Raw genomic sequence first — 24,884 nt, forward strand, 5'->3', positions numbered from 1 at the left:
TTACAAAAATGTCAGTAGGAATGTAGCGATTGAAAGCAATGTGATCATATAAAATACTCGATCAAACGAAAAACCACACACTTTCTCACTAACAGTCCAAAGTTCCAGAGCTGGAATAACCAGGTCGCAGACTGCCATGAACACTTCTCTGTCATTATTCCGTTAAATATGCACACTACTCATTCCAATCAGTGCCTCAGAGTAGCGATTGAATAGCTCGAATGCTATGATGAACCAGTGTGTTACGTACCAGTAATATCAGAAAGTGTATGAACCAGAGGAATGGCATGCTAAAGAAGAAAGTTTTCTAACTCCCCAGCTACTTCCCGCCAATATACAGGCAGGCTGTTATACTATTTTTTTGTAACGACCAGGCGAGTTGGCCGTGTGGTTAGGGGCGCGCAGCTGTGAGCTTGCATCTTGGTGATAGCGGATTCGAACCCCACTGCCGGCATCCCTGAATATGGTATTCTGTGGTTTCCCATTTTCACACCAGTCACACCAGGCTGTACCTTAATTAAAGCCAAGGCCGCTTCCTTCACACCCCTATTCCTTCCCTATCCCATCGTCGCCATAAGACCTCCTGTGTCGGTGCGACGTAAAAGAAATTAAAAAAACCTCCGTACGCTGCAGTAATCCTATCTATCGGGGATGAGTGGAAACAGAAGACATAAAGCACCTCACAACAAACTATGGTCAATGTAATGTTATTGTTCATAAAGTTTATGAGCTTTCTATATTGCAGGCCCTCACATTAGTTTTCTTTCGACTCTGTGATATTAGGGCGTCTTACAAAATTATTTATATCGTAGACTATAGTTCCTTATTCTCAGACTTTACATACCGATTTTCACTAAATTCTGTTTACCCATTTTCTTGTGACTCGCCGCTGATATGGACTTAGTAACACAAATCCAAATTCATGAATATCTCTGTGATTATATGTGGTACGGTAACAATGTATCAGACATAAGTGATCGGAAATTTAATAACTTCTTACATAACGACTACTAACTTACGACATAACTAAAGTTATGTTAGTTATGTAGTATTTATCGATACGACCACTAATAACATAAATAACTTATTTGACAATTACATTTCAGTCCTTCCCCTAAACTACCATTTCACACAGCGTGAATAAAATAAATTGTAGTCTAGATTGTAGTGGTTCATCACCCGACTTTACATACCGATTTTCATTAAATTCTCTTCAGCCGTTTTCTCATGATGCGTGTACATACATACATACATCATCATTATAGACAACAAATGCCTTTCAGCGTTCAGTTTGCAAGCCTCTGTGAATTTACTAAATGTCGCCACAATCCTCGATTTGCAACTAGTGTTGTGGCCTCATTTAGTTCTATACCTCTCATATTTAAATCGTTATAAACTGAGTCTAATCATCGTCGCCTTGGTCTATCTCTACTTCTCTTACCCTCCAAAGCAGGATCCATTATTCTCCTAGGTAACCTACACTGAAGAAAATGGAAATTGTAACACCCAGAAGGAGTGGTGCTACATTGCTGCAATTGAACATGCAGGACAAGTGTTCGGTTGTGATTCGATGATTACACTTTCAGGTCCCTCTGACCGCAAGTTTGAACAACAATCAATACAGGATGTGCCCACCACGAGGTGCAATACATGGATGAATTTGTCGAGGCATGGAGTCAATAAGGCCCTGGATTGCTTCCTTAGGAATTGTGGCCCATGCTTGCTGCACTGCACGGGTCAGTTGTTCCAGAGTTGTGGGTGGCTGAGGACGGTTGGCCAGTTGTCGATCCATCATGTCCCACACATGCTCAATAGGACTGAGGTCCGGGGATCTGGCGGGCCATTCTAAGGTTGTGATGTTGTGGAGAGCTTCTCTGGAGATGCGTGCAGTGTGAACCCAGGCATTATCCTGCTGAAACATCCCATTAGCAATGTTCGCCATCATAGGGACAACCAGTGGATTGAGTACCCTATCGACGTACTGTCGAGCAGTCATAGTGCCATCAACAAGCACTAATTGTGATTTCACATTAAAGCCAATAACTCTCCAGACCATAATGCTTGGTGTTGGCCCCGTGTGCCTCTCAAACAATAAGATCTGTGCGGCCCCCCTCCCTGGTACGCCGGCGCACAAGATTCCGGCGATCACTGTGGGCAATACAGAAGCGCAATTCATCACTAAAGACGACCCTATGCCATTCGTCGACCCACGTAGATCCTTCTCGACACCAGGCCAGCCTTGCACGTCGCTGTTGTGGGGTCAATGGAACACCTTCTGCAGGGACATGGGCTCGTAAGCCAGCTGCACGCACGCGATTGCCAACTGTTTGTTGTGTAACTTGGAATGCCACAGCTGCTCGAATTTGCGCTGCTGTTGCATGGGGTTCCATCCGGGCCATCCGAATGATGGGGCGATCCTCTCTCACAGTTGTCTGTTGTGCTGGGCCTGTGCCCGGTCTCTGCGTGTGGGTACCTTCATTTGACCACTGCTGCCATACCCATTGTACCAAGGATGCCTGTCGGGCAACACGTGCAGCGACAGTCCTTAGCGATATTCCAGCCTCACACAGCCCAATTATCCGAGCCGTCTCAAACGGCGACAGTTGTTGATAGCGTGCTCTTCTCTGTCGTCGAGGCATGTTTGACAGGGAACACTTCACTTGACAGACTGCAAGTCAACTACGCTACACCAGAGTCCGTATACTGGAGATGATTCCTCCGCGACCAATCACGTGGGGAGACCTGTAGCAACAATCCAATGGGTCTGAAACGTTGACGGTTCCATATCTTGAAAATCAACACAAACAACCAATGCCTTCATGGTGTTGCAATTTCCATTTCCTCAAGTGTATCCTCCTCCATTCGTCTCACATGACCCCACCACCAAAGCCGGTTTATGCGCACAGCTTCATTCATCAAGTTCATTCCTAAATTAGCATTTATCTCCTCATTCCGAGTACCCTCCTGCCATTGTTCCCATCTGTTTGTACCAGCAATCATTCTTGCCACTTCCATGTCTGTTACTTCTAACTTATGAATAAGATATCCAGAGTCCACCCAGCTTTTGCTCCCGTAAAGCAAAGTTGGTCTGAAAACAGTCCAATGTAAAGATAGTTTAGTCTGGGAGCTGACTTCCTTCTTACAGAATACTGTTGATCGCAACTGCGAGCTCACTGCATTAGCTTTACGACACCTTCATTCAATCTCACTTACTATATTACCATCCTGGGAGAACACACAATCTAAATACTTGAAATTATAGGCCTGTTCTAGCTTCGTATCACCAATCTGACATTCAATTCTGTTGAATTTCTTACCTGCTGACATCAATTTAGTCTTTGAGAGGCTAATTTTCATACCATACTCATTTCACCCATTTTCAAGTTCCAAAATATTAGACTGCAGGCTTTCGGCACAATCTGCCATTAAGACCAAGTCGTCAGCATAGGCCAGACTGCTTACTACATTTCCACCTAACTGAGTCCCTCCCTGCCATTTTATACCTTTCAGCAGATGATCCATACAAACTACGAACAGCAAAGGTGCAAGATTACAGCCTTGTATAACCCCTGTAAGTACCCTGAACCAAGAACTCATTCTACCATCAATTCTCACCAAAGCCCAATTGTCAACATAAATGCCTTTGATTGATTTTAATAATCTACCTTTAATTCCACAGTCCCCCAGTATAGCGAACATCTTTTCCCTCGGTACCCTGTCATATGCTTTCTCTAGATCTACGAAACATAAACACAACTGCCTATTGTTCTCGTAGCATTTTTCAATTATCTGGCGCATACTGAAAATCTGACCCTGACAGCCTCTCTGTGGTCTGAAACCATACTGATTTTCATCCAACTTCCTCTCAACGACTGATCGCACCCTCCCTTCCAAGATCCCAGTGAATACTTTGCCTGGTATACTAATTAATGAGATACCTCGATAGTTGTTGCAATCCTTCCTGTTCCCTTGCTTAAAGATAGGTGTAATTACTGCTTTTGTCCAATCTGAAGGTACCTTACCAACACTCCATGCTAATTTTACTACTCTCTGAAGCCTTTTCATCCCTGCATTCCCACTATATTTCACCATTTCAGGTCTAATTTCATCTATTCCTGCTGCTTTATGACAATGGATTTTATTTACCATCCTTTCTACTTCCTCAAGCGTAATTTCACCAACACCATTTTCCTCCTCCCCATGAGCTGGGCTGTTCGCAACACCACCACGATGATTTCCTTTTACATTGAGAAGATGTTTCCTCCACTGCTTCAGTGATTCCCTGGGATCTATTATGAGTTCACCTGAATTACTCAAAACACTGTTCATTTCCTTTTTCCCTCCCTTCCTAAGATTCTTTATTACTGTCCAGAAAGGTTTCCCTGCTGCTTGACCTAGCCTTTCCAGGTTATTACCAAGATCTTCCCATGACTTCTTTTTGGATTCAACAACTACAGTATTTGTTTCGCTCTGTTTCTTTCATTTACGTACAAATCCCTATCTGCCTCTGCCCTTGTTTGGAGCCATTTCCGATAAGCCTTCTTTTTACGTTTACAAGCTGCTCTCATTTCATCATTCCACCAAGATGTTCGCCTTTTCCCATCTTTACACACAGTTGTTCCTAGGCATTCCCTTGCTGTTTCTACTACAGCATCCCTGTATGCCACCCATTCTCTTTCTATATTCTGAACCTGCTTACTATCTACTGTTCGAAACTTCTCACTAATCATATCCATGTACTTCTGTCTAATTTCTTCGTCCTGGAGATTTTCTACCCTTATTCGTTTGCAGACAGATTTCACTTTCTCTGCCCTAGGCCTAAATATACTTAGTTCACTACAGATCAGATAGGGGTCTGTATCATCGAAAAATCCCCGGAAAACTCGTACATTCCTAACAGATTTCCTGAATTCGAAGTCGGTTAAGATATAGTCTATTATGGATCTGGTACCCCTAGCCTCCTATGTGTAGCGGTGAATAGCCTCATGCTTGAAGAATGTATTTGTAACTGCTAAACCCATACTAGCACTGAAGTCCAGCAAACGCTTTCATTCCCATTAGCTTCCATATCTTCCCCACATTTACCAATCACCCTTTCGTATCCTTCAGTTCTATTTCCAACTCTCTCATTGAAATCGCCCAATATCACTATTCTATCCTTGCTGTTGACCCTGACCACGATGTCTCTCAATGCTTCATAAAACTTGCCAACTTCCTCCTCATCTGCACCCTCACATGGTGAATGCACAGAGACATTTCCAGTCCTAATTCTTCCAACTGACAAATCTACCCACATCATTTGCTCATTTACATGCGTAACAGAAACTATGTTGCGTGCAATGGTATTCCTGTTAAAGAGCCCTACCCCAGATTCTGCCCTTCCCTTTCTAACACCCGTCAAGTACACTTTATAATCTCCTATCTCTTCCTCGTTATCTCCCCTAACCCAAATATCACTTACTCCTAGCACATCCAGATGCATCCTCTTTGCAGACTCAGCAAGTTCTACTTTCTTTCTTCCATAAGCCCCATTAATATTGATAGCTCCTCATCGAATTCCACTTCGTTCGCCAAGTTGTTTCCCACTCCCCTGTCAAAAGGGAGTGGGACTCCGTTACTCCCATAGGTCCGGGGCTTGCTTAAAATGTTCTGAGCTCGGTAAATATATGAAGCAGGATGCTACCCTACTTGCACATAGTCCAAGTGAGGATGTCTCCTCTAACGGGTTATGGACCACCGGTGAATTGTATAGTCCTAGCCGCCTGAGCACAAGGAGGGCCACGACTCAGAAGAAAATGTCCGAGATCCCACTCCCATTCCATAGCAACTGGTATCCCGACTCTCAGGACCACTTACTAGGCCACTCTGCCGTTGCCCATGGTTCACGATCTAGGACGTGACTACAGTAACCCACGCCATGAACCATTACATGACATGACATGACAGACAGACAGACAGACAGACAGACAGACAGGCAGGCAGACAGACAGACAGACAGACAGACAGACAGACAGACAGACAGACAGACAGACAGACAGACAGACACTCTTAAGAGTTTTGTCTGTACATTGCTCAGAATTTGAAATAATTGTTTTTGAAAATAATGGTATTTCCGTATTGGTCATGTCCACTGTAACAAGGAAATGCACTTTTTACTTTTCCGCAATTTCTGTCTGTCTGTACACGCATCACGAGAAAACGGCTGAAGAGAATTTATTGAAAATCGGTATATAAAGTCGTGGTATGAACCACTACAATCTAGGGTGCAAATAATTTTATTAACGCTGAGTGAAATGGTAGTTTAGGGGAGGTCTTAAAATTTAATTCTCAAATATTTATAATATTAGTGGTTCTATCGATGAATAGTACATAAGTAAAGTTATATAGAATTAAATTTTCGATCATTCATGTCTTATACATTTTTACCGTATGAGCTATGACAACACAGATATTCATGAATTTGTATTTTTGTTGCTAAGTCCATATCAACACCGAGCCACGAGGAAAGGGGTTAGCAGAATGTAATGAAAATCAGTACATAGAGTAGGGGAATAGGAAACTACAGTTTAAGCTATAAACAATTTTATTCACCTTGGATGAAATTGTAGTTTAGGAGAAGGCGCCTAAAATTTAATTTTTAAATACCTATGTTATTGGTCCTATCGAAAATGACTGCATAAGGAAAGTTATAGAGAATACAATTTCCGATCATTTGTGTTTTAATCAGTTTTACCGTACCGACTATGATAAGAGTGGTATTTCAGAGTCAGAAGAAAACTAAATATGAAGGCCTACAATATCGAAAGCGCATAACACTGAGCGACAATAACATTACATTGACCATTGTTTGTTGTGATGTTCCTTGTCTCTTATACTTCCATTCAACTCGGATAGATGGGATTACTGCTGTGTACCAAGTGAAATGTCGTATGGCTTTTAGTAGTGCCGGGATATCCCAGGACGGGTTCAGCTCGTCAGGTGCAGGTCTTTCTATTTGACTCCCGTAGGCGACCTGCGCGTCGTGATGAGGATGAAAATGATGATGGAGAGAACACATACACGCAGCCCCCGTGCCATTGGAATTAACCAATTAAGGTTAAAATCCCTGACCCGGCCGGGAATCGAACCCGGGACCCTCTGAACCGAAGGCCAGTACGCTGACCGGACAGTGTACCAAGTATAACAGCCTGACTGAATATTGGCGGGAAATGGCTGGGGAGTTAGAAAACTTTCTTCTTTAGCATGCCATTTCTCCGGTTCATAAATTTTCTGATGCTACTGGTACGTAACATACTGGTTTATCATAGTATTCCAGCTATTTGAACCCTACTCTGACACGCTGTTTTGAATTAGCAGTGTGCCCACTTAAGGCAGAGGCTCACTTAGTAGTAGTAGTAGTAGTAGTAGTAGTAGTAGTAGTAGTAGTAGTAGTATAACCTGGTCTAAAATTATAATTTAGGCCAATTCCAAATTATAGCACCACAATTCACTAAATAACTCAAAATTCAACCCAGAAAAGAGCAGTTTAAGAAAAGCTTCTTCCTCTTCACTTTTATTAAATTCTATATATATTCATTTTATTCCAAATTAGCAGTGAAGAGTGGGTTTCTGCTCTGGCTTGGAGGAAAAATTTGCCTGCAAGTCAGATAGATTTTTTTGAATTGAGATTTTCCGACTCATCGGGTACCCCTATGAAACAGATTAGTAAAAAGGACATAGTTTTTGCCCTGGGACTCTCCACTATTCGACTCCCCCCGCCGAAAAAAGACGAAGAGTGTTCACGGTTCACGACTGTCTGCGGCGTGGTCATTCCAGCTCTGGAACTTTGGACTGTCAGATCGGCAGCGCTTGTTAAAAGTGAGAAAGTGTGTGGTTTCTCATTTGATCGACTATTTCATATGAAAGCATTGCTTTTAATCCCACCATTCCTACTGACGTCATTGTAATATCCTATGTTCATTTCAGTTGAGAAAACCACTAAGACAGTCTTTCTGAGGATGTAAAAAGGCAGGTGTGAGTGTCTGCCATTATAATGAAAAGTTCCCAACCTGATTGTGACTGATGGTAGGCAACGGGCCTACCTTTACAATGAAAATGCCCTAACCCAGTTTTCGTATGAGAAAAGACGTTTGGTGAATTCCCCGTCACGTTCCTAGGGTAACATTAAGAGCTATGCATTTTAATACAATCTTGCTCACAACATGAACACTACCTAACCTAGAATTCTATATACAATGTAGAATTCCATAGCGAAGTACGGGTACATTAGCTAGTTTTATATATATAGATAGATTACATTTCAGGCCTTCCTCTAAACTACCGTTTCACTCAGCTTGAATAAAATTGTTGATGGCCTAGATTATAGCGACTTATTCCCCGACTTTGAATATCAATTTTCGTGAAGATACAACCACTAATATAATAAATATTTGGGAATAAAACTTTAGGCCTTCCCCTAAACTATAATTTTTCTCAGCATGAAAATACAATTATGTATAGCCTATATTGTAGCGACTTATTTACCGTCTTTGTCTACCGACTTCCGTTAAGACACGACCACTAATAACATAAATATTTGAAAATTAAATTTTAGGCATTCCCCTAAACTGCCATTTCACTCAAAGTGAATACAATTATTTATAGCCTAGATTATTTTGACTTATTACCCCGACTTTGTATACCGATTTTCATTAAGACACGACCACTAATAACATAAATATTCGAGAATTAAATTTCAGGCCTTCCCCTAGACTATCATTTCACTCGGCATAAATAAAATGATTTGTAGCCTAGATTGTAGTGGATCATCAAACGACTTTACATACCGATTTTCATTAAATTCTCTTCAGCCGTTTTCTCGTGATGCGTGTACATACATACATACAAACATACATACAGACAGAAATTACGGAAAAGTAAAAAATGCATTTCGTTGTTATTGTGGACATGACCGATACAGAAATACCATTCTTTTCAAATTCTGAGCAATGTACAGACAAAATTCTTATTTTATATATAGACGTAAGAAATGCATTTCTCTTCCACCTATTCAATACAACTCAATATGGTACAGTTAGAGTTAAATCCTCATTAAAATAAGAATTGGCACATGTTTCACCCTATCCTATGGGGCATCATCAGCTGTATCATTACCTCAAACCATATCAGGTACCTGGTTAAAATTGATAAAATCTACTACAAAATTGAATACATTATAAAAACTTCCAAACCATATCAGGTACCTGGTTAAAATTGATCTAAAATCGACTACAAAATTGAATACAATAAAGAACTTCATCACTTAAAAAAGCCGTCATTATATGAGTAACTTGATTTAGGTACAAGAGAAAATTACAATATCATACCTGCCAACTTTTAGAAACCAAAAAGAGGAAGATTTTTAAATTCTTGGATTTCATCACATATATTCCACTACGGTCTAGGTGAAAAAAAAAGGTCGGGATAAAAGGCATACATATCTACAGTTACAATGCGAATTGACCATTAAATTTAAAATCTTAAACTAAGACAACATTAAAAGGGTTACAAGAAAATGTACCTAATCATTCTCATTTATGACACTTACATACGTATAATAATATTCATGTCACACCGACACATGCAACAAAATGCATAATACCGTAATTTCTCACGTAAATAACGCACATTTCTGACGAAAAATACAGGCAAGAACTTCGGATGCGTAAATTATTCAAGGAATTCAGATATTTACAAATTATAACTATTCATTTATATTTAAAAGATACATCAAATATAATATAAACAGAAGTGGTTCAACTCATTTGTGGTTATAGTCATTTGGCGTAAAATTCCGGCATGAGACCTTTTTCTGAAAAGTAAAATAGTGTACATCAGGTAAGTTATACACGTTGGTTTGAAGTACCGACAGTGGAAAATATTCTTCCCATTACGAGCTGACAATACGACCTGAAGTGAAATAAACATGAACTAATAAAAGTACAATTCAGGTAATGTCATAACAATGACATACGGTACCAGCAAAAAAAGAAAACTGTCCAACATGAGGAGGGCCAGGCATCGAACGAGAGATCCGTTCGTGCCCAGTCTTGTATGAGTGACGTGTCCATCTACCCTTTTTCTTGAATACGAACGTGGATCACTCGTGGAAATTTTGCTTTAGGCATTGTTTTTCGTTTTAGAACAATGTAAGGTGCAAGCCTTCTGCCATCAGCTGTTAGTTACAGCAAGCATTGCAGTATATCGTTTTTTGTTTCCGGTAACGCGTACGATAACACTGTAAAAACTGATTGGCGTCTGACCTTCGGTTCTTATAAAGGAGATTAAATATTCCTTCACTTTACACTTCTCAATCACAAGGCGATGAAAATGGTTCAAATCATTTGTAATTTCTCTTCATAAAATTAATCAAGCCTCCGCTAACCTGCAAATCAGAGACATTGATTCCATGTGCAGCGTCTATTTCTCATTCTTTAAAATACAGCATTTCGTAAGAAACGGCTTATCCAAGGTTGCATAACTAAATCGTGTATTTAAGCAGATCCTCCTCTACTTGTGGAAACTTGCCGCTTTTTGGTCAGCGAAATGCTTTGCGAGACTTGTTGGCCGCTTGAAGTACTCTGTTACCGTGGTAACGCACGTTTCATTTGGACACTGAATACTTGCTGGCCGCTGCCCTATTCCCATATGTTTCGGCGTAACTGATCACCGTGAGTTTGTATGATAGAGTATTACTCGAAAATAATTTTGAGATCAGAGAATGTCCCGTACCCGAAACACTCGTAAAACTAGTGCAGTGGGATTTATTGCCAGCTAATAATAGCACATTGCCCTGTACAGTATTTAAATTAATAAATTTAATTGTTTGTCCATATTGAACCAAGATTACAACTTTTATTATAATTTGGATCCACCTTATTCAATACATAAAAACTGTTGTTTAGATGAAATTACAACATATATTTCAATCAGAACTAGTTTTGACACCCTTTTTGCGTCGTCATCATCAGCTGATGTAGGTTCTTGGAAAAATTGGCAATCACATAAGTTTATCTACGTCATATTGAACACAATTTAAAACTGTGTTACAATATACTGTTTCAAAGTCCATATTTTCTACAAGTCCGAGACTTGCGAGTCTTAAACCTCAAACTGATGAAAACATATGTAAACCGGTTTGCTCACTAATAAACTAACGTGGATTTAAAAGAACAACTTAAAAATAAAATAGTCTGGAAGAAACATTAGCTTAATTTAACACACTTCTTAAAACGTGACGTAGAATCGTATTAAAATAATTCAATAAAATCTTCAGAGTCGCCTTAATGGAGCAATCCTATGAGGTAGAAATGAGCAATCGGTCCTTTAAGATGTTAACAAGTACAACGTTCCCAGTTCAATGCGGACCTGAAATAATAGGAATCTAATAAACTATTGCTTAACTGAAGAGGCAAAATATAAAATTACGTCTTATAACGTAAACGTTTTTAAGTGACTCACCTCAAAAGATCGCTGTCCGTGCGAAGCACAATGAAGCCTAGCGAGCAGTGTTGTGTTAGTAATCAAGTGTCCAAGGTTGGTCTGGGCCGAAGGGGGGAAATAGGGGAAAGCGGGAGGAGCAACTGAGGAGTAGCAACCTGTTGGAGCTCCGGAGGGCGTGGTCGTAGAAAGCAACTAGTAAAGCTATTACGCATAATATGAAACACCGTCCTATTGACCGGGATATGTACATTTAAAAAAAAACTCAATAAGGAAATAAAAAAGTATATTTGATTTTTCAGAAATTTCATTTAAATTAAGGTTTGGATTAAAATACTGATCCAGGTGTACATAGCAACCTTCCGTAACATCCAGCAAACTTCCTTTTCCTAAGTTCTCCAAGATCTCAATGTCCTGTTCTATAGATGTGAATTTATGCTTTAGATCATGTACATGCTGGCCTACCGCCTTAAAAAAGAAGAGAATCGGGCAGTGATATTTACATTTTAGTGTATGGCCTTACGTGGCGATTACTATACATTTACGTCCCGTTGTGGTTTTTTTGAGACAAGATAGTGTTGTTTCAGAAGTCTCGAATCCTGCATCCTCATGATATGTCCAAAGAATCCCAGTCTCCTCTTACGCATAATATCTGTAATCTCTCTTTGTACACGACTTTGTTAGGTATTATCCGCCACTGTCCATCATTTTGGTAATTTTTGTTGATGCAGGTTCTTCCAATCCTCCTTTCAATTTTCTGAAGTCTGTCAGTATTTGATTGTTTATTCACTTGAAAAAGTGTTTCTGCTGCATATGTAGCTTCCGGTTTCATAACTGTGTTGTAGTGTTTTATTTTTGCATTTGTTGATAGACGTTTCTTTTTGTAGATGTCCCCAGATTCACCACTCTGGACTTGGCTGGTGAACTGGGCAAGAAAGCAGTCAGTCTACATGTGTCTAACTTTTGCCTGCTGCAGACTTTTAGCAGGTGGAAGTTAAGCCTGAAAATCTCCAAAGAAATACCTCCTTAGGAATGAATAAGAAGCCATTGGAAGATACTTCTTCTCTGATGAAAGTCTCTTTTGAAAAAAAAACCACACACACACAAAATGTAAAAGCAAGGCTATGGATAGTTCATCTTCCCACAAAAGTTAGTATATTTGACCTCAGAAGACACAGGGAGGCAGTGAGCACATTACCAAAGCTGAGAATCAGCATACTGAAAGTAAGTGTACTTTAATCTAACAGTTGATGTTGTGGAGAGGTGCAGATTGAACATCATAGCTGCTCAGGGGGACAAAATGGAGAGGAAGTAACGCCAGAAACTTTTGCCGTGGATACACATGGTTTTAAAACGGTAAACGCAACCTGCGGAATGGCAGTGGCATAATACTTGCCCAATACCTCATCAAAAGACCGATTTCAAGTTTAGTGGATAAGTGACCTATTGATGAAGAAGCTTGCAATGGACAAGATGTCTGAACGTGATCTATGTATAACTCCTTAAGTTGGCTGCATCAGGATCATCAAGCAGAAGTTCTGGGAGGATTATGAACATCTGCTGCAACAGCTGCACCCAGATGAGCACATCATCACCACCTGAAAGACCATGCTGGACACACTGCCAAGGACTATACCGAATCTCGTGGAGGCTTCGGTTTTGGAACAAGAAATGACCATGGAGAGGATATTCCGCACCTCACATCAGCACAATCTTCAATAGTGAATACTTATCTCCAGCAGGACAAACATCTTGTCACCCATAAGGTCAAAAACTCATTCCAGGTTCAAGGAGACAGAGCATCATATGTACCCAGATCAATGACATTCCTTGCAACCACGATCTGCTCAAGCAGTTTGTTGATTGTAAACTAATTCCAGATGAACCTCTCATATCATAGTATAGGCTTTTAAAAAGTAAGTTACCGGGCGAGTTGGCCGTGCGTGTAGAGGCGCGCGGCTGTGAGCTTGCATCCGGGAGATAGTAGGTTCGAATCCCACTATCGGCAGCCCTGAAAATGGTTTTCCGTGGTTTCCCATTTTTCACACCAGGCAAATGCTGGGGCTGTACCTTAATTAAGGCCACGGCCGCTTCCTTCCAACTCCTAGGCCTTTCCTATCCCATCGTCGCCATAAGACCTATCTGTGTCGGTGCGACGTAAAGCCCCTAGTAAAAAAAAAAAAGGTAAGTTATTTCCAACAGGACCGAGCTCGATAGCTGCAGTCGCTTAAGTGCGGCCAGTATCCAGTAATCGGGAGATAGTGAGTTCAAGCCCCACTGTCGGCAGCCCTGAAGATGGTTTTCCGTGGTTTCCCATTTTCACACTAGGCAAATGCGGGGCTGTACCGTAATTAAGGCCACGGCCACTTCCTTCCAACTCCTAGGCCTTTTCTATCCCATCGTCGCCATAAGACATATCTGTGTCGGTGCGACGTAAAGCAAATAGAAAGGGAAAAACAATTCCAGCAGGACAAACATCTCGTCACCCATAAGGTCAAAAAATTCATACTAGGTTCAAGGAGGACAGGAAGAATGCATCATATGTACCCAGATTGATTACATTCTTTTCAATCACGATCCGCTTAAGCAGCTGTGAGCTTGCATTCAGGAGATAATGGGTTCAAACCCCACTGTCGGCAATCCTGAAGATAGTTTTCCGTGGTTTCCCATTTTCATACCAGGCAAATGTTGGGGCTGTACTTTAATTAAGGCCATGGCCGATTCCTTCCTACTCCTAGCCCTTTCCTGTCCCATCATCGCCATAAGACATATCTGTGTCGGTGCGACGTGAAACAACTTGGGGAAAAAAAAAAAAAAACCATCAAGGAAGATACTATTCATGATATGGAGGTAGCAGCATCTGGGGTCTCAAAAGTGAGACTAAAGATTGGCAAGGTGATGTGGTGGTGGAAGGGTGAAGTCCAAGTGGCACTCACGGAGATGAAAATTACTTTCAAGGAGTGGTGGAATCATAGGAACAGCCAGGATGGGCCATGCCTGAGGGTTACGTAGAAGGCCACTAAGAAACATGCAAAGGCAGTAGGTCCAGAAGCTAAAGGAGAAGAGTGAAAGGCTTCTATAAAGCCTTGGAGATGCCAGAGGGTGTGAAATAAAATCTATAAAGTTGCCCCCCACAGTGTGACAAGCATTCCGAGGACACTGTCACCACCAAATATATACACCAATTTCCTGTTTTCCGTGAAATTCAATTAGGTCAAGATGCAAAATACCAACCCTAACCTGATAGCCCGAGACACACCCTTTCGTCAGACGCAAACCTATAGCGTATTTTTATTTTATTTTTCACGGCTCAATTATTGAATCTCATAACTACAGAGACAAGCAGATATGAGAAATCATGTCTTGTCACCATACGCCAGAGCACAGCAGTGGCGCCCGGTTACATTGACTGAAATGAAGGCTTTCATTGCTGTTTTGTTGGAAATGGGTATAACTACAAGGCTGAGCATATTTTCTTATTGGGTCAAAAACTCCCATTATACGTATTTCATGGTCTGGAGATATGTTCTCAAGAAACAGATTCTAATTGATCTTGAGATTCGTTCATCTTGTGTACAATGAAAATGTATCACCATCTGGTCACCGTGACTACAACCCATGTGCCAGGTTCGATCCCATTGTTGAACATGCCAATTGTATATTACGATACCATTGTACATAACTCTTAAACTATTGAAGATAAAAATGTAAAACTTTACATGTTTATTCATCTAAAATAGGACATTTCAAAGAAATCATCAATATTTATCGTTGAGTTGAATTTTCTGTTTTTTGCTGTTTTGTTTCTGATTTTTAATTTTTGGTGTTTTGAAATTGTTTGGAAAATATTTTTTTTCAAAATACCCAAGAGCATTTTAGTGCTGTAATTTAGTTCAGCAGTAAGAATGTCTTCCTGTTAACATTTAATAAAAATTTCAAGTCATAGTTATAATATTTGTGAACTATATAGTCCAGAGAGTGAGAACCTGCAAAATTCTCTAAATCTGTCTGGCACTCTTGGCATACTGTAAGCAACCGGGCCTGGCACTAAGAGGGTTAATAAGATCCTTGCTGTCATGCACATGCCAGAATTGCTTCGTCAAAGCTACTTGGTACTCATCTTCAATCCGAAGAGGGATGTCAGAGAATGTGGAACTGAGGAGGCCTCAATTCCCACTTCCTCAAAATTTCAGAGCGTGTCACTGTAAATAGGATCAGGAGTATCGACATACAACAGAAAAAGTGCGGTATCACATCTGGCATGTCAACAAAGTGATGCAATTCAGACTCTCAGTTCTTGATGAAGAAGCAATATGTTCTGCACAAGAAACCCCACACTTGCCGGGCTGAGTGGCTCAGACAGTTAAGGCGCTGGCCTTCTAACTCCAACTTGGCAGGTTCGATCCTGGCTCAGTCCGGTGGTATTTGAAGGTGCTCAAATACGACAGCCCCGCGTCGGTAGATTTACTGGCACGTAAAAGAACTCCTGCGGGACTAAATTCCGGCACCTCAGCGTCTCCGAAGACCTAAAAAAGTAGTTAGTGGGACATAAAACAAATAACATTATTATTATTATTATTAGAAACCCCACATGGTGTATATCGACCTGGAGAAAGCCTTTAACACTCCCAGAGAAATCATCTGGAATACCAAAACTTCCCTGAGCAGCACGTGAGGCTGACTGAGAATATGTATGTTCATCCATCAACCAAAGTGAAATTTAGTTTAGGTGTCCCTGAAAGGTTTACCGTTGAAGTTGGTGTGCATCCGGGATTGGCAATGAGTCCAATTCTGTTCAGAACTGTCATTAACTACTTGACAGAGCACCTCATAACAAAACTATCTCTCCGTGGTTTCCCCATTTTCACACCAGACAAATGCTGGGGCAGTACCTTAATTAGGACCACAGCCGCTCCCTTTCCACACATAGTTCTTTTCTGTACCATCGTCACCATAAGACCTATCAGTACCAGGTGAGTTGGGCGTGCGGTTAGAAGCGCGCGGCTGTGAGCTTGCATCTGGGAGATAGTGGGTTCGAATTCCACTGTTGGCAGCCCTGAAGATGGTTTTCTGTGGTTTCCCATTTTCACACCAGGCAAATGCTGGGGATGTACCTTAATTAAGGCCACGACCGCTTCCTTCCATCTCCTACGCATTTCCTATCCCATCATCACCATAAGGCCTATCTGTGTCGGTGCGACGTAAAGCCACTAGCAAAAAAAAAAAAGACCTATCAGTGTCGGTGTGACGTTAAGCAACTTGGGAGAGGGAAAAAAAAAAAAAAAAAAAAAAAAAAAAACCTGCAGTGGACCTTGCTACACGTGGATGACATTATCTAGTCAATGAAACCTGTGAAGAGGTTGAGCAGCCGTAGAACAAAGGAGAACTTTGTTGGAGGGAAACGGATTCATGATCTGCTTAATAAAACAGAATACATGTTCTGCAACTTCGCAGAGCCAGAATTGTTTGGTGTTCAATACAGTGTCTTCATAGCTGGTAAACCACTAATGATGACTGACACATTCAAGTATCTATAAACTTGACCATATTTATGGCATATATTGGTTTGTATTGACTACTTACAGTGAATCAAGGAATTTAATGTGCATCAGTCATGTCAATATTCAAGATCTCTGAGATGAGGAAAAGTAGATATTATATAATAGTTGTGTTTCAATTGTTTGTTTTTAATAATGCTTTGATAATAGTTGAAGATAATATAGGTTATGTTACTTACATATTAAGTGTCCAATATATCTGTATGTTCCCCACAATGCTGTAAACACAGTTCTATATGCCTCCATGCTCTTCTTGACATATTTCTGTGCATGTCCGGTGTTAGAGTGTGAAATGCATCCTCAACAGCATTGTGCAGTTCTTCGTTTGTAGCATAACGACATGCAGATACATGCGCTTTTAATGATTCCCCATAACGAGTTGTCAGGTGTGGTGAGGTCAGGACTTCTTGGTGGCCATTTCAAGGGAGATGAAGTTGTTAGTGAACAAGGACAAAGACATAAAGGATATAAAAGTGTTTTTAATTTGTCTTTCCAATCTAATAATGTAACTTTTGTATTCTGATATATTCTTGCAGTTTATTCTGGCTGATGATGTCCCTTAAGGGACGAAACATGTATTAGATGTATTAAATTATATATGTATTGAATAGGTGGACAACTTAAATATAATATTTAAGTTAATCTTAAATATTTGCTACTTGATTTTATAGTCAATTTGGGTTTTTATCTAAAATGAAGCTGTTAAAGCTTGTTACATGTAATCTATCCAATAACTCATTTACGAACATCGGTAAAAGTTCTGAACTTAAGGTCCTTTTTAATGTAGTCTTGCATTGTTGTCCTTGGTATACCAAGTTCTGAAGCATGTTTACGCGTCGACTTCATAGGAGATTGTTCAATCAAAGCACATATTCCAGTACGGGTTTCTTCTCGTTTTCTTCCTTCCACTCCTCGGCAGCAAAAGCACGTCCGTCCCAATCGATAAGTGTTGCTTTTTGTGGTGGAGCCTCATTAAATCTTTCCAGGAATGCTCCCATAATCTGTTTCATTGTCTGCCTGTATACCCTGTATGTGCCCCCACACACTTGCCACTAACTGCTCCTCAATTGTGTAACTCTTACTGCTCACATCCGCCACGGCTTCACACTAACACTTGACTGCAACAATATGTAGTCCAACACTTGGTTCCAACAGTTACAGCACTGCGGGGACGCCTTGCCCACCCTGTGTAATAGCTGTGTTTCAACTGTCTGTTTTATATCATGCTTTGATAATAGTTGAAGATCTTATTAAGTCTGTATTCTAATCAAGTCATTGGATTTTTGAAGATATTATTTCGCTGAAGAAGGATGTTTCTTTAAAGATGTATGATGTGAAATAAACATTTTATTTATTTTATTACAGTATACTGAATACTGACAAGCCAGATTCAAATTAAATTCCTCGATTCACATTCAAGTATTTTGGTTCTGTCATCACCACCGATGCCACAGTCAACGGCAATGACAAAGATCGCATCAATGTCGACTGGATGAAATGGTGAATGCTAACATGTGTCTTCTGGGATAGATGAATGCCCATTAACTTTAAAGGGAATGTTAACATGATGGTCATCAGGCCAGCCCTCATGTAAGGCTCTGAATGCTGAGCAAGGCAGAAGAAGCATGATCAACAAAAGCACACCACAGAGATGCAAATGCTGCAGTAATCCGTGGGTGTTAATCTGATCAACCAAATGTGTAATGAGCACGTGTGAAGATCCTTCATTACTACTGATATCGGTAAGAAACTGGGGGGGCGGAGACAACTCTGCTGGTACAGGTACACCAAGCAGTGTGATGATCATCCTGTACAGGAAGCTCTCGCCATTACAGAACCAAGGAAAGGCTAAGTAGACCCAGAGCAACGTGGAGGCGAACAGCTGAATCCACCTTGAGGAGGAACGACATTCCTGTTGCCAAGACACAGAAGAGAAGGGAAATATTCTCTACAGATCAGAAGAGCCATCCATGATTGTTTCTCAAGAGTGCCCATACTATGGACACAAACACCGCCAGGGAAAAGAAAAGTGTGCACATTTGTCATGTTCCCATTAATTTGCATGGGAGTGTAGCTCTATGTGTCATCAAATAAAGTAGAGACAATACGCGACACTTACAGATTTAGCCTTGTTGAAATGGGAGACAATTCGACGGTGGAGCTCCTAGTGACTTGACCTGAAAAGTCACGCTAATTTCAAATATCAATGGAAATGCATATACGAAAATGGATAAATAATGTCTAGAAATAAAATATTATTGAGATATTAACTTCGAAGTTGCTAAAGCAATTCTGGATAAATGAATGAAGAATTATTTAAAGGTTATTATTTAAAGACTGAAATTAGACATATAAACAAGATGTGAAATGGACTGCTGTGAAATGGGTTGATCTTTCATTTATGCATTCCTTTTTTTTTTGCTTTAGCATTCCTGCCTGAACCTTTACGGTTAGAGTTGTCTTTTTTCTCATTTAAAAAACATTGTATCATCACATTAAGACACTTGTCAATAAAAATATCGGCACATTCCTTACACACATGATGCAATGAATTAACATTTAAAAGCTGGACAATTTTCCTCTTAACATGAAGCCTAACTAACAGAAAGAAAATCTATAAAATGCCGGCTTTAACCTGAGAAGAGGGATAAAAGAAAGAAAAGTATGAAAATGTTGTCGATAGTGATGCTTTGAGGAATATTTATGTACAGTTAGAGTAAAAGTAACATACTCTTGGCTGTATAGTCGAGGATTTTTAAAGTCGCTGGCCTGCAAATGATCTGAACAGATCTTATAATTCTTATATAAGCGTAACGACCCTTTTTTCTTGTACACCTTATCCAAATCACTTCTGTGATTTCAAAACCCACAAATCACACCTACAACAACACATCGGTATTGAAGGTTAACTGCTGCACTGTACATTAAAGTATGCGTATTATACACTGACTGACAGAGCAAATGCAACACCAAGAAGGAGTGGTCAGAACTTTATGCCAATTGCAGGGTAGACTGATGTCACTGAGGTATGCTCATGATGTGAAATGCGCCGCTGTGCTGCGCACGTAGCGAACGATAAATGGGACACGGCGTTGGCGAATGGCCCACTTCGTACCGTGATTTCTCAGCCGACAGTCATTGTACAACGTGTTGTCGTGTGCCACAGGACACGTGTATAGCTAAGAATGCCAGGCCGCCATCAACGGAGGCATTTCCAGCAGACAGACGACTTTACGAGGGATATGGTTATTGGGCTGAGAAGGGCAGGTTGGTCGCTTCGTCAAATCGCAGCCGATACCCATAGGGATGTGTCCACGGTGCAGCGCCTGTGGCGAAGATGGTTGGTGCAGGGACATGTGACACGTGCGAGGGGTCCAGGCGCAGCCCGAGTGACGTCAGCACGCGAGGATCGGCGCATCCGCCGCCAAGCGGTGGCAGCCCCGCACGCCACGTCAACCGCCATTCTTCAGCATGTGCAAGACACCCTGGCTGTTCCAATATCGACCAGAACAATTTCCTATCGATTGGTTGAAGGAGGCCTGCACTCCCGGCGTCCGCTCAGAAGACTACCATTGACTCCACAGCATAGACGTGCACGCCTGGCATGGTGCCGGGCTAGAGCGACTTGGATGAGGGAATGGCGGAACGTCGTGTTCTCCGATGAGTCACGCTTCTGTTCTGTCAGTGATAGTCACCGCAGACGAGTGTGGCGTCGGCGTGGAGAAAGGTCAAACCCGGCAGTAACTGTGGAGCACCCTACCGCTAGACAACACGGCATCATGGTTTGGGGCGCTATTGCGTATGATTCCACGTCACTTCTAGTGCGTATTCAAGGCACGTTAAATGCCCATCGCTACGTGCAGCATGTGCTGCGGCCGGTGGCACTCCCGTACCTTCAGGGGCTGCCCAATGCTCTGTTTCAGCAGGATAATGCCCGCCCACACACTGCTCGCATCTCCCAACAGGCTCTACGAGGTATACAGATGCTTCCGTGGCCAGCGTACTCTCCGGATCTCTCACCAATCGAACACGTGTGGGATCTCATTGGACGCCGTTTGCAAACTCTGCCCCAGCCTCGTACGGACGACCAACTGTGGCAAATGGTTGACAGAGAATGGAGAACCATCCCTCAGGACACCATCCGCACTCTTATTGACTCTGTACCTCGACGTGTTTCTGCGTGCATCGCCGCTCGCGGTGGTCCTACATCCTACTGAGTCGATGCCGTGCGCATTGTGTAACCTGCATATCGGTTTGAAATAAACATCAATTATTCGTCCGTGCCGTCTCTGTTTTTTCCCCAACTTTCATCCCTTTCGAACCACTCCTTCTTGGTGTTGCATTTGCTCTGTCAGTCAGTGTATTTTAAGCCAGTTAAAATATGGGTCGAGCAGGTCAGAAGATTATGAAGTACTGCAAAAATCTCTTTGTCACTGAAAGAATATATATGCAAACACAATATTACTTACATTTTCTTGTCAGGAGTGTAGCGAAAGAAAGACCGCCCATTATTCTCTACTTCATAGTTACTGCAGCCAAACACAGCACATACCTTTCCCCTCATGTTGAGAAGAGATATCAAGGAATGACACACGCTACTAATTAATTATGTCAACTCACTAAAAACGCATGAATAACACCAAAATCTTCACACACAAATACACGTGCTCTTATGGCAGAATCAGTAGTTCTCAGGTCTACACGCTAGAGAGAGCTCTAATAGCTGTCCCTCAATATCTCGCTGAGTGTCGCGCATTGTCTCTACTGTATTTGGTGTCATCTCCTTGCTTAGGGTAAGTATAAGGAAATTGTTTGGCTCCATGGCTAAATGGTTAGCGTGCTGGCCTTTCGTCACAGGGGTCCTGGGTTCGATTCCCGACAGGGTCGGGAATTTTAACCATCATTCGTTAATTCCACTGGCACGGGGGCTGGGTGTATGTGTCGTCTTCGTCATCATTTCATCCTCATCACGAAGTGCAGGTCGCCTACGGGTCTCAAATAAAAAAAGATCTGCACCAGGCGAGCTGAATATGTCCTCGGACACTCCCGGCACTAAAAGCCAAATGCCATTTCGTAAGGAAATTCAGTGAACCTTCAGTAATTTCTCTCCTGCTTTCATTGAATACAGATTTCAGCAAGACTTGCAAATGAGTTCTAACAGGTAGAGGTGATAACTTCATTTTTAAGGGGTAAACTTGTACACTTATAAGCCCAGAGATAAATATAGAGTTGGCCTACAATTCAGTGACTGAGGTTCAATGCGTATATTTTCTCATTATAGATTTCAGGTTTATATTTAAAACAGTAATCCCTATGTGTATTTCAAAGGAGCCTTATGAAGCGAGAGTATCTCCTTGTATTACACAGTATATTACTTTTCAAAATTGTACATTTTTCCTATCTTTCTTGAAGTATGCATATCCACAATAAATTAATAAAGTGTGTCTTTGCCACCTAGCTCAATTTAAGGTTCATACCTGGAGATAACGTATACTACTTTCCATATTGGAGGATATCCTCCTTCTGGTTTGCATGATTTCTTTCTTGAAAACTTGTTCTGCAGTCAGTAGCCCAAAAAAAGCAACCCAAATGATATTGGTCTGCCGCACAAGAACAGACACAGCACCTAAAAATCAAATATATTTCATTAGGAATTTAAACTTTTCAATCAATTCAAGATATGCAATAGACCAACACAAAACTATGCATACAAATCTCAAGCTCATGTACCTGTAGCTGCAGCCATGACATGACAATTCTCCAAGTGCAATAAGTACATGAGTAGCACAAGGGTGGTAGAAACTGTGTCCGTGTAATATAGAAATGTGAAGAAGTATAGAATAGGAAATGTTCCCAAATTAATTGCAGACAGCAGATCAGAGCAAAAGGTAACAATGTCCTAAAACAAAGAACAGAATTCAGTAACTCACAGTTAAATATTTAATACAAACTATCATAAAGATAAAACGGGACATATCAAGAAAAAATAAACTCAACATAATTTGCACTTAAAACTTCCTCAAGGGATGCCAGTTCTTGCACAACAATCCTCCAATTAATATACACTTTTATGGTATCCTCTTTACTGTCAGACAATAAGTTTATTTTCTTGTAAAGATTTAACAGGAGATCAGTTATGTGCACTTACTTTACAGGTCTTGAACGTGTTGACCGAATTGGGTTATAAGTTATTTAGTTTCATTTCAGACAACAACCGCATAAATAGGTCAATGTTTATGAACTTATGTGGCAGAACTTTATTTTCTAAGTTTGTTAATTCCTACGACAATACTCAAAAAACATTTTTGTTCTGTTCGACTCAGTACACATTTTTAAGCATAGTAGAAATAACTGCTTTAATCAGACTGATAGTAAACAGACATTTTATGTCCCAGATTTAACAAATCATAACGCCACTCTTACTGCCGGTGTGTCCAATTTAAAAATCTGCAACAAAGTGAACACAGTTTAATTAACTTAACACCTGCTCTTGATAAAAAAATATACCAGGTGAGTTGGCCGTGATGTTAAGGGCGCGCAACTGTGAGCTTGCATCCGGGAGATAGTGGATTCAAACCCCACTGTTGGCAGCCCTGAAGATGATATTCCATTTTCACACCATGCAAATGCTGGAGGCTGTACCTTAATTAAAGCCACGACCGCTTCCTTCCCACTCTTAGCCCTTTCCTATCCCATCATCGTCATAAAACCTATCTGTGTTGGTGAAACGTAAAGAAAAATGAATATTAAAAAAATGTATTGTTCCTGACTTCCCGGGAAAGGCAGAATGTGAACCTACGTGCGAGGGGTTTTGATGGAAAAATACAAACAAAAACACCATGCAGCTGCTTTTAAACAATGTCAGAGCGTAGTGACTACAATGTTGAGGGTACTGTTTGCCTTTTAGAAGTTATAATTAAATGGTGGAAAATGATGAATGTAAAACATGCATTTAAAAGGGACAGATTTAATGATAATTACTGTTCTCCATGGTTCATGGTGTGGGTTACTGTAGTCATGTCCTAGTTCGTGAACCATTGGCAATGGCTGAGTGGCCTAGTAAGTGGTCCTGAGAGTCGGGATACCAGTTGCTATGGAATGGGACTGGGCATCTCGGGACATATTCTCAGCCATGGCCCTCTTTGTGCTCAGGCGACTAGGACTATACAATCCACTGGTGGTCCATAACCCGTTAGAGGAAAGATCCTCACTTGGACTATGTGTAAGTAGTGTAGCATCCTGCTTCATAAATTTACCGAGCTCAGAACATCTTAAGCCAGCCTCGGACCCATGGGAGCAACGGAGTCCCACTCTCATTTGACAGGCGAGGGACTCCTTAGAAACAACTTGGCGAACGAAATGGAATTCGATGGGGAGCTATCAATATTAATGGGGCTTAAGGAAGAAAGAAAGTTTTTTTTTTTTTTTGCTATTTGCTTTACGTCGCATCAACACAGATAGGCCTTATGGCGACGATGGAATAGGAAAGGCCTAGGAATGGAAAGGAATTGGCCGTGGCCTTAATGGGAAACCACGGAAAACCATCTTCGGGGCTGCTGACAGTGGAGTTTGAACCCATTATCTCCTGATTACTGGATACTGGCCGCACTTAAGCGAGAAGAAAGAAAGTAGAACTGGCTGAGTCATCAAAGAGGATGCATCTGGATGTGCTAGGAGTAAGTGATATTCGGGTAAGGGGAGATAACGAGGAAGAGATAGGAGATCATAAAGTGTACTTGACGGGTGTTAGAAAGGGAAGGGCAGAGTATGGGGTAGGGCTGTTTATTAGGAATACCATTGTACGAAACATAGTTTCTGTTAGGCACGTAAATGAGGGAATGATGCGGG

General features: G+C 41.1%; 1 protein-coding gene across 1 annotated transcript in view; it reads right to left on the reverse strand.

The window, feature by feature from the left end:
• Positions 1-24,884, reverse strand: part of Alg10 (alpha-1,2-glucosyltransferase Alg10) — an 89,141-nt gene that overhangs the window by 7,728 nt on the left and 56,529 nt on the right. The window contains exons 3-4 of the mRNA XM_067139176.2: positions 22,767-22,935; positions 22,514-22,662 (exon numbers count right to left, since the gene is read on the reverse strand). Of these exons, the coding sequence (XP_066995277.1) occupies positions 22,514-22,662; positions 22,767-22,935 (318 nt within the window). The remainder of the gene's footprint in view (positions 1-22,513; positions 22,663-22,766; positions 22,936-24,884) is intronic.

The sequence above is a fragment of the Anabrus simplex genome, chromosome 2, assembly GCF_040414725.1.
Source record: "Anabrus simplex isolate iqAnaSimp1 chromosome 2, ASM4041472v1, whole genome shotgun sequence".
Lineage (NCBI taxonomy): Eukaryota > Metazoa > Arthropoda > Insecta > Orthoptera > Tettigoniidae > Anabrus > Anabrus simplex.